The sequence below is a fragment of the Phodopus roborovskii genome, unplaced genomic scaffold (assembly GCF_943737965.1).
Source record: "Phodopus roborovskii unplaced genomic scaffold, PHOROB, whole genome shotgun sequence".
Classification (NCBI taxonomy): domain Eukaryota; kingdom Metazoa; phylum Chordata; class Mammalia; order Rodentia; family Cricetidae; genus Phodopus; species Phodopus roborovskii.
In genome coordinates this window covers 3,187,754-3,198,089 of record NW_026125264.1, presented here as the reverse complement: position 1 = coordinate 3,198,089, position 10,336 = coordinate 3,187,754, and the positions used below count along the sequence as shown (strand labels likewise).

General features: G+C 44.1%; 1 protein-coding gene across 1 annotated transcript; it reads left to right on the top strand.

The window, feature by feature from the left end:
* Window positions 1-5,915: 5,915 nt before the first annotated feature.
* On the top strand, window positions 5,916-8,960 carry Defb128 (defensin beta 128). The gene is made up of 2 exons (XM_051193533.1): window positions 5,916-6,001; window positions 8,660-8,960. Exons 1-2 carry the CDS (start codon window positions 5,953-5,955, stop codon window positions 8,893-8,895), a joined length of 285 nt encoding a protein of 94 aa, XP_051049490.1. The 5' UTR covers window positions 5,916-5,952; the 3' UTR covers window positions 8,896-8,960.
* Window positions 8,961-10,336: the final 1,376 nt, after the last annotated feature.

Below are 10,336 nucleotides of genomic sequence, written 5' to 3'. Positions count from 1 at the left end.
GGCCAGCCTGGTCTACATAGCAAGTTCCAGGATAGCCAGGGCTACACAGAGAAACCCTGTTTTGAAAAACAAAACAAAACACAACACACACACACACACACATACACAAGACAGAAAGAAAGAAAAAGAAAAGAAAAAAGAAAGAGAAGAAGAAAAAATTATAGGTTCTATAGATTGACTGAGAAAGGGTCTGGAGGAGGGGCCAGTGATGGAAGGTCTCCAGCCGCATGCATGGCATGAATGTCACCAGGCTAGAAAGCACAGCCGTTCCAGCCATGTGGGTGCAAAACAGGTCTTGCATTCCTTCCCTTGAAGGAACAACCCTGTGTCTTAACATTCTAGTTTCCCTTGTGCAAAAGACTTCCATGTCCCATACACCAGGCCAGTGAGGGACCTTGTCTCAAGAAAACAAGGTGGATGGCCTCTGACATTGACCCTCAGATCTTTACTTGTACACAGGTGAACACACACATGCACACGTGTGCGTGTGCACACACACATCACACACACACACACACACACACTTCTGCTTCCCTAGGGCTGGGGTTAAAGGCATGTACCACCACACTGGGCTATTATCATAGACATTATTATGAAAACATGGTATTTCAAAGCATGGTGCTTGGTGTGGAGCCCAAACTCCAGTTATGAATGTGCATGGACACTTTGACTTTGATGAGGCACTGGCCCCTTCAGTTCCATGACTTTTGCTATATAGAGCCCAAGTGAATTTTGTGAGAAGACAAAAGCTTTTTCAAACATCTTTAGTGATACTTCCCTTCCCTCTCTCCTGTTCTGACTTTCTTCCCTAAAACCTCCTCCCGTTTTCCCATTTCCTCCTCTGTGTATTTCCCACATTTTCCGCCATTCCCCTCTTTAGCCCACCTCACATAGTTTTCTTTTTACTCTCCTGTTTTCTGTGGTTACTCCAGGTTGTATACTCACATCTAGCTACACCCATGAGGCCTTAACAATACACCTGCCTAAGCAGGACCTGAACAAGGACAACACAAATAGTCATGCTGTTTTGGAATGGGGAGATCTCATGGGCCTCACTCCTAAACAAAGAGCCACAGGTAACTAAGGAGTCCTGGGAGAGGGAGAGTAAGTCATCCCTAGGGTGAGCCTCTTAACTGGTTATCCAATTCCAAGTGGTCATCTCTGAAATCCTTCACACAACACTAATGGACTCAGCATGCTGTATTATATTTCTATGGATATGTCTCTATACATAGATATGGAGATAAAAGGCCATGATTTGAGAGAAAGCAACATGAAATGGATGGGAGAGAGGAAAGAAAAGGAGGAAATGACATAATATATTTTAATTAAGAAATAAAAGAATAGGCATCGATAAAAAATTAAAAACATTAAATTATGACAATTGCCAAATGGGAAACAGAAATAATAAAGAGAAAGGAGACATTTCTCAAAGGACAACACAATAAATACCAGGAGCTGGAGAGATGATGTGGTGGGTTAGAGTGCTTGCCATGCAAGTATCTGGATCTAAGTCCAAATTCTTAGCCACTGAGATGTCTCTCCAGTCCCTCATTTATTTTTAAAATAAAATAACTCATTTGTGCTGCCCAAACTTTCTTGTATGTGGATCCACCCCCTGTAGTGTGAGCATCATACTATTGCGCGGGGGCATATGTTGCCAGGCCGGTCATTGTTGCAGCTCACAGGATTTGCAGCAGGCAAGACTGGCAATCACCTTTCCTCTCCGGTAGGTAGCACTCATAGTACCTCCCAGCACTGCGAGAGCTACTCAACAGGGAAGACGCACTAAGACCAATATTCACTTGATTTCTCCATTCTGACTCAATTTTATGGTCTTCAGCAATAGATCTTTCTCTCAAATTCTAGCATTGGCATGAGAGACTGGGCATAGTTTGAGCATATATGAGATCTCAAATCCTGCCTCCACAGCAACACACTCCCTCCAACAATGCCATACCTATTCCAACAAAGCTGCACCTCCTAACAATGCCACTCTATGAGCCCATGGGGGCCAATTACATTCAAACTGCCACAGTAGACCATGCTGGCCTCGTGCTCACAGAGAGCCACAGCCTCTGCCTCCTGAATGCTGGGATTAAAGTCGTGGGCTAGCACATTCAGCATCTCACCCAATATGGAACTCACTAATTATCGAGACTGCCTGGCTATGGAGCCCCTGGGACCCTACTTTTTACTGCCTCCTCCTGTGGAGGTTAGAATAGGCTGTTGGATTCCTGGGAACTAGAGTTACAGGTGGTTGTGAGCAAATTCATGTCAGCTGGGTCCTGTGCAAGAACAGTGAGTGCCCTTTACCTCTGAGGCGTCTCCAGATCTGTTAGAACATTCTTTGAGGTTGAGGTCGCTAGATGTCTACGGACCATGCAGAACAATGGATTTTTGTCATTTCTGTTGAGTTATAATACAATATTGAAAGTTCAGATGGCTGAGCAACTAGGAAAAAGAATTGGCCACTAGGTGGTACTTGAAATCCAAAGTTTGGCATTTCAGTGGAAGATAAGGAAAGCTGGGCTAGCCATTCAAAGGTGTCATTCAAAGGACTGTAGTATTCCTGGATGGAGAGTTCCAGCTGGGAAAGTATCTTTTTTCTGCTTCTTGGTCTGATAATAGAAAACAAATAGACTAAAGATATACTTTTGGCTAGTTTTTAAATCCATGCTTTCTGAACTATGAAAATTTATTCCTCTAAGAAAGTGTTTTTTTTCTATGCTATGACCCTTTAATACAGTTCCTTATGCTGTAGTAATCCACACCATAAAATTATTTTCATTGCTACTTTATAAGTGTAATTTTGTTACTGTTATGAATCATAATATAAATATCTGTGTTTTCTGATGGCCTTAGGTGACCTCTGTAGAAAGGCTCATTTGACTCTCAAAGGGGTCATGACCCACAGGTTAAGAACCACTGTTTTAAGACATTGAAAAGTTACTTGTAACTACTATTTTATGTCTAAAGCAATGAGGAATGCTTCTAAGTGGGGAAGTTTTTCCCTCTCTCTCTCCCTCCCTCCCTCCCTCCCTCACCTTTCTTTCTTCTTTCCTTTCTTTCTTCCTTCCTTCCTTCCTTCCTTTCTTTCTTTCTTCTTTCTTTCTTTCTTCTTTCTTCTTTCTTTCTTTCTTTCTTTCTTTCTTTCTTTCTTTCTTTCTTTCTTTCTTTCATGATAGGATCTCATTATATAGCCCTGGTTGGCCTGAAACTCAAAAACCCACTTTGTAGACCAGGTTGGCCTTAAACTTAGACATTCACCTTTGTTTGCTTCCTGAGTGCTGGGATTGAAGGTGTGTGCCAGCGTGGGCAGGTGTTTTGTTTGCATTTTTACTTAAACACATAGATGTCTTCTCAAAACAACTTACCAAATAAAACAGAGGATATTTTGGAAGAAAAAAAATATTTATTTTTTCTGAACATTTGGAAGGGCACTCAGAATCCTTCATCAAAGAGCCAAGTTTCCATTATTTGGAAACTGGCTATAAATTACTTTTGGCATACCTCTGATCTATCTGTGGCAGCCTACCCAAGGAACAGATGTATTGGGCTCAGATTTAAAGTTTTGGATATATCTCAGAGAAAACCCTCTGCAGCTGGGGGGCCTGGCAGATGGTTCAGCCAGTACAGTGCGTGCCATACAAGCCTGAGGATCTGAGTGTGGCTGGCCAGCACCTATTTGCTACTCTTTTAAACTTTGTTTTAAATGAAGGAGGAATGTTTACTTGGAATCAGTTTGTGACTAGATACATAGAAGCATCCCTCATCAGTTGATGATTGGAATGCCCCTATGCCTGGCATTTTCCCATGGGTTCTGGGGAAGGAACTCAGGTGTTTATGCTTGCAAGTGCTTTATTGACAGAGCCACGCCCTCAGCCCATTATCATGTAGTGTTTAATAATTGCTAACCAAGTTCTAAAATGGGGGCTCAGATGTGCATTTCATAAACATATTTTTCCTTCTTCAGGTTTCTTTGTTTTCATTTTGGTTTTTCCAAGACAGCTCTGGCTGCCCTGGAACTTGCTGTGTAGTCTAGGCAGTGTAGAACTCAAAGTCTAGAACTCAGAGATCCACTTGTCTCTGCCTCCTGAGTGCTGGGATTAAAGGCGTGTTTATTTATTTATTTATTTATTTATTTATTTATTTATTTATTTATGAGACAGGGTTTCTCTGTGTAGCCCTGGCTGTTCTGGAACTAGTTCTGTAGACCAGACTGGCTTGGAATTCAGAGATTCAGCTGCCTCTGCCTCCCAAGTGCTGAGATTAAAGGCATACACTACCATGCCTAGTTTAATATTTATTTATTTTATTTTATGTATATGCATGTTTTACTCACCTGTATGTCTGTATACAACATGCACACCTAGTGTCCATGGAGGTCAGAACAGGACATCAGATACCCTAGGATTGGAGTTGTGGATGGCTGTGAGCTATCATGTGGGTGCTGAGAACAGAACTTGGGTCTTCTGCAAGGTCAAGTGCTTCTTAACCACTGAGCAGTCTTCTCAATCCCCACAATACACACTTTCTCAGGATACATTAAATCTTAGGAACACAGCATCCCAAGAAATGTGTGCAGCCCTAAATGGGCCCTGGAATTTGAGCTAGCAAGACCGTTTGTGGAGTAAAAGTAGAAAAAGTATTTCCTTTTAAAGCATGTGTGTTAAAGGGAGTATCAGGGGCTGGAGCAGTTAAGAGCCCTGCTTGCTCATGCAGAGGACCCAGGTTCGATTCCCAGCACCCACATGGCAGCTTCCAGCTCTCTATAACTCCAGGTCCAGGGGATCTGACACCTCCCCTTGGGCTCCATGGGCACTAGGTATGCATGTGGTACACAGACATTTATGTTGGCAAACACTCATACATATAAAATAAAAATAAATGAACCCTTTTTTAAAAAGGGATTTTTCTGTTCTTTTTAATAAATGCATGTCTGATTTTTGTAGCTTGAATTATCAAACCCCCATTCTCTGCTTCTAAACAAACACTCTCAACTGTCTCAGTCTTTTTGTGTGAGAATTAGTACTCCTGTTCTTCCAAATTCAGCCTGGGCAACAGTTTGGAAAGATAACATCTTAAGTAGAATTCAGAGATCCTTCATCAGAAGTGAAACACATTTAAAATCTATTTATAAGTTAGGTATTAGAAACAATTTGTGTGGCTGTGGATGTTGGTGGGAGTAAATATGTTGACAGGTGATTAAAAAAAAAAAAAAAAAAACAAAACCAAAAACCTGGCCACATCTATAAAGCAAGATTTCGTTATCTTTTCCAGCCTACTCAAGAGGAAACTTGATACTTAGCCATAAACAGCTTTGAAAATGAGGAGGCTGTGTGCTTCTTCCCGATGGCAATTTGACAGCTCAGAGACTTGAAAGAACCTGCCAGATGGATGGTCAGACTTAAGGATGAATGCATGAAGTAGATGATCGGTGTTACTTTCAAGGTGTAATAGTGTCATCCGAAGGAAACTAGTAATACTAATGGTCTCAGCACAGGCTGCTTCCTAAATGATGCAAGGTGGATGCTGAGCTGAGGATGTGGCTAAAAGTTTGTGAATAAAGCATTGTTTTGCTGGGTATCTTGTCTTCAGTCTCCCTGTGTTCTAATCTAATGTGATGTGTCATTTTGGATTGTTTTTGTGAAAGAGAGGCAAAGCAGGGATGGCCCATACAAACCAGGGAATATAGCCAACAATTTTTGAGCCAAGTGGGCTGACAGCCAGGTGGAGAAAGCAGAGTAGGGGTTCACATCCTGAGGAAAAGAGAGTAGGTGGGAGAGGATGGAACATTATGTGACCAGGGATTCCAAATCTGGGGGTGTAGGTGGGGTTGGGCTTGGGCTCCCTGTCTGTCCATGTGAGTTAAAATCAAAGCTTGGCATGTGGTGCTGTGAGCTGCTCTGCACTGCAGGATACCCCACTGTGTCTGGAGGGTCTGTAAACATGAAGCTGCTTAAGGTTCTCATTGTTCTGCTGTTTGTGGTACTTGCAGGTAACTTGTCCGAATGAAGTAGGGGACAGTATTGCTGGTGACTACAGGGGTGGGAGTTGAAGATTGCTGATAGCTGACTAACATCATCAGTAGTGTCCATTCTCCTGGGTGCCTGGGAGAGAGCAAGCAATGAGCTCAGAGGCATCCTCGCAGAAGGTACTGATCATAACATCATCTGGACTCATCGTTAGGACGCTGAGTAGTTTTTATCTGAGAACTTTGGCCACCCCCACTTCTCCTCAAATTCATTTTCTGCCTGGGCTGCAGCAGTGATGTGAACAGCACTCAGCAAAGCCTTTCTTCATCATTAAGTAGCTAATTAACCGAGAGAATGATTCCCTTTAACCTTAATTTTTCTCTGGCAAGTGAGTGTAACGTTTCTAGTTCAGATGCAAAGATGTGAAGCCTTGCATTGGTGGGAAGAATTCTGGCGCCAAGGACTCCCCTTTTGCCTTGATTGCCAGGCAGGAACCATATTGCATTTTTCATGGTCCTCAAGTTCAGCCCTCTCATCCTCAAGGGTGTTGTTGCTCATTATGAAGTCTGAGAACAGGGAGGACACAGCTTTGTTGTCCACATTTATTCTGCAGGCTTGCCTGGTTTTGTGTAGAGAGGGAAATGAAAGCTTAGGCAGAGACATTGGGATCTTAGTGCATGAGTAGGGGGAAGCTGGGATCTTGAGTGGCAGAGGTATCCATCAAGCTATGCTTGCACACTAGGTAAGACATTTTTATCTGAGTTGCAGAAGAAAGTGAGAGGGCAGCCAGGTTCTGGAGAAGTTGTCTGGGATGAGCAGAAGGAGTTCTTGGGAGCAACAGTGGCTGACACTCATGAGATCTTGGCAAGGGTGATGCCTGCAGCCTCCAACTGTGAAACATAAAAGGACTGCTTATACTGTGTGTGTGTGTGTGTGTGTGTGTGAGAGAGAGAGAGAGAGAGAGAGAGAGAGAGAGAGAGGAAGAGAAAGGGAGAGAGAGAGTCTGTGATACTACATGTCTGAATCCATGTGTGTTTGTGATGGTGTGTGTGTGTGTGTGTGTGTGTGTGTGTGTGTGTGTATTGTGCATATCCACCCACATTCCCTGGGTGTCCTGATCTACATTCTCTGCCTCACTCCCTTGAGATGGGCTCTCTTACTGAACTTAGAGCTAGGCTGGCAGCTGGCAAACCTCACAACCCTCCTGTTTTACTTTGTCCCCCAACAGTCACTGCTGGGGTTATGGGCACAGCCACACCTGTACAAGGCATTTGAACTCAGATGTTGTGCAGCAAGTCTTTTTTTTTTTTTTCAAACCTCCTGAGATATCTCTCCTGACCTCTGTGATTTTCTTTTAAATTAAAAAGAAATTCCTGAGATGCTCAATAAGTAAGAGTGTGTTTGCCACGTGAGAATGAGTATCCGAGTCTGTCTCCTGAAGCCAACAATTAAACTTTATTAGATTGTTGTTGTACATGTGTGGGGTGTAAGTGGAGGTCAGAGGACAACGCTGTGGACTTACTTTCCCCTTCCACTTATGCGGGTTGCAGGGATTGGGCATAGGCTGTCATGGCAGGTGCCTGTCGTATGTCGTATGTGCAGGGTCATCCTGCCTGCGTGTTCTTTTAAAGGCTGATTTGGCTCTGAAGTGTACTGATGGGGATGCATTCCCCAGTGTCTCTGGGGAAAAGGCTGAGGGAGTGCTGACTTCAGAGCATGAAGCAGGGTGAGCTTTGCCTGGTTTAGGATGGTACCCAGTTCAGGCTGAGACTGACTCCTTTCTTGTCATGGGGATTTCTAAGGCTATTTCGGTACTGACCAGATCCAACTGTCCTTTTTTTTTTTTTTAATTGTAATTAAAGATTAATTTTACATGTACAAGTGTTCTGCCAGTACATATGTATGTTATGATAATGTGAGAGGGGAACTTTTGCCTGGGTGACCTTGGTGGATTCTATGGCAGACAAGGTTGACCTAGGCAGAGGGACAAACATGCCAGGCAGACAGAGCTTAGAAGTTTTATTAGAAAGGGGAGGGAGGGAGAAGGAAAGAGAAAAGAGGTAAAGAGAGACAGAGACACAGAGACAGAGAGAGGACAGAAGGGAAGAGGGAGATAGGAATAGCCCTGTCTGCCCCAGGGGAACAGCAGGAAAGAAAGATGGGAAAGAGATTGGAAAGAGAGCATTAGAGGGCGGAGGTCTTTCTTTTAAAGGGGTCCTTTGCACCTGCGTGCAGACTATGCAACCATGGAACCCTGGGCTGACCAGGGTACTGCCTGAGTGCATTCTGCCAGGGGACAGGGCAGGCCAGTGTAATGCCTGAATCCTTGTAATGTATGTGCTCCACATGTGTGTTTAGTGCCCACAGAGGCCAGGAAAGGGTGTTGGGCCTCTTGAAACATTACAGATAGCTGTGAACCACCACGTGGATGCTGGGAATCAAACATGGATCCTTTGCAAGTATAGCAAGCAGTCTTAGCATCTGAGCCATCTCTCCAGCCCCTTGAGTGTCCTTAATCTGGGTGTTCTGAGTTTCCTTATATTAAGCGTAAGGTTTCCTTTTGGGAAGGAGGAGATGCTGGCAGAGGGTAGTGTCTGTTGTCCCTGTGAGTGTGAAACCCAGCTGCATCTCTGCTTTCCCTCAGAAATTAACCCTGCTCAATGTTTTTTTCCTGTGTTCAGATGGTGTACAACCCAAAAGATGTTTTAACAATGTATCAGGCTACTGCAGGAAGAAATGCAAATTAGGGGAGATAGCGGAGGTGGGATGTCTGCATGCGAAATACTGTTGCGTCAATGAACTGGAAAACAAAAAGCACAAAGTCATCCAGAAGCCAGACCAACCCCAAGAGAAGCCAGAAGGAATCAAAGACTATATAGTCCTGCCCACCATCACGTACTTCACGATCACGATCTGAACAAACCATTTGTTCCTCAAGGCCGTTATCCTCCAAAGCCCTGTGGAATCCAGTGGGCTGCCTCAGGCCGGTCGCGTAATAAAGTTGAACACTTTTGCCTGTACCCACTCCTTTTCTGAATATTTTGAATGTGAATGAATAACTGCTGCACTGCTTGTGTTTTGCTTGAGAAGTGGGGACACAGAGGTTACATGAACCCTCAGAGAGGTGGCAGTTAGTCTTTGCACTTTCTACCCAAGATGGTTTTTCACAAATTTCAGGTATTCCTCCTCTTAAAAAAACAAAATCAAAAACAAAAAGACAAAGATAATTTTGGACATTTTAGTGTGTGTGCTTGCGCACACATGCTTGTGTATGCATCGTGGCATGCATGTATCATGGTGATGTGTGTGTGTGTGTGTGTGTGTGTGTGTGTGTGTGTGTGTGTTGGTCAGACGACAACTTTAGGGAGTCAGTTCCCTTCTTCCACTACGTGGGTCCCAGGGATGGAACTCAGATCATCGGGCTTGGCAGAAGCATCTCCTTCGCCCGCTGCACCATCTTGTCCACCTCCTCTTACTCTCTAGGGAAATTTCTTATGTCTCTAGGAAGCTATGAGAGCACACACTTTTTAAATTGTGTATGTGTGTGTGTGTGGTGTCTGCACACAAGAGTGCAGTACCCACGGAGCATAAGATGGTGTCAGATCTCTTAGAACTGGAGTGTTAGAAGTTGTGAGCTATCCAGTGCTGGGAACCCAACTCTGGGCCTCTGCAAGATGAGCAGTGAGACGTTTCTTAATGTACATTCTCTTAATGGCAGAATCATCTCTCCAGCGCTCTCTTCCATCAGCTGTTCATTTGTTTGTTTGTTTGTTTTTAATTAAAAAGAAAGTAAAAATTTGGGACAGAGTCTAGGCCTCCAAGGACTGAGGAACGTAGATACTTCAGCTCAGGACACTAGAGGGCGCCACCTATTGCTGCTTCCATATAACCATTGCCTTCCCTCCGGAAGAGCTCCTCAGCCACTCGTGGCTCCTATCTGGACAGGAAAAAAAAAAAACAAACCCCAAGTAGCTGTTTGGTAAGAGAAAGAAAAACATTGAAAAAGGTGGGAAGGGTGCTTTAGAGTACCCACTATTCTCCCCCATCCCCCATCCTCAGGCAGCATAGAAAAGAGAGGGTCTCTGTTTGGGGGAGGTAGGAGGAAAAGGACGAGTATTGACTCAGACCCCTCAGATCATGCCTGCTTCAATAAAACCCAGTGTTTTGAAGACCCTCAAAGACCCTGGACTCCTGGCTAGAAGCTATGGGCCTGGTTCTGAAGCTGCTGAAGAATCTTCTGAAGAAGCTGGACAGGTTCAGACCTGTCCAAGGGGACACAGTATCCAGTCCTGCCGCCTGGCCCCAGGCCTCTGCAGCTTTAGAGCTGCCCACTCCCCCAACAAGTGCTCAGTTCAGTT

Excerpts from the sequence above, each read along its gene's own strand:
- Defb128 (XM_051193533.1), top strand. The coding sequence starts at position 5,953 with ATGAAGCTGCTTAAGGTTCTCATTGTTCTGCTGTTTGTGGTACTTGCA. Across the intron at positions 6,002-8,659 it reads GCTGTTTGTGGTACTTGCAG|ATGGTGTACAACCCAAAAGA; the intron begins GTAACTTGTCCG and ends TCCTGTGTTCAG.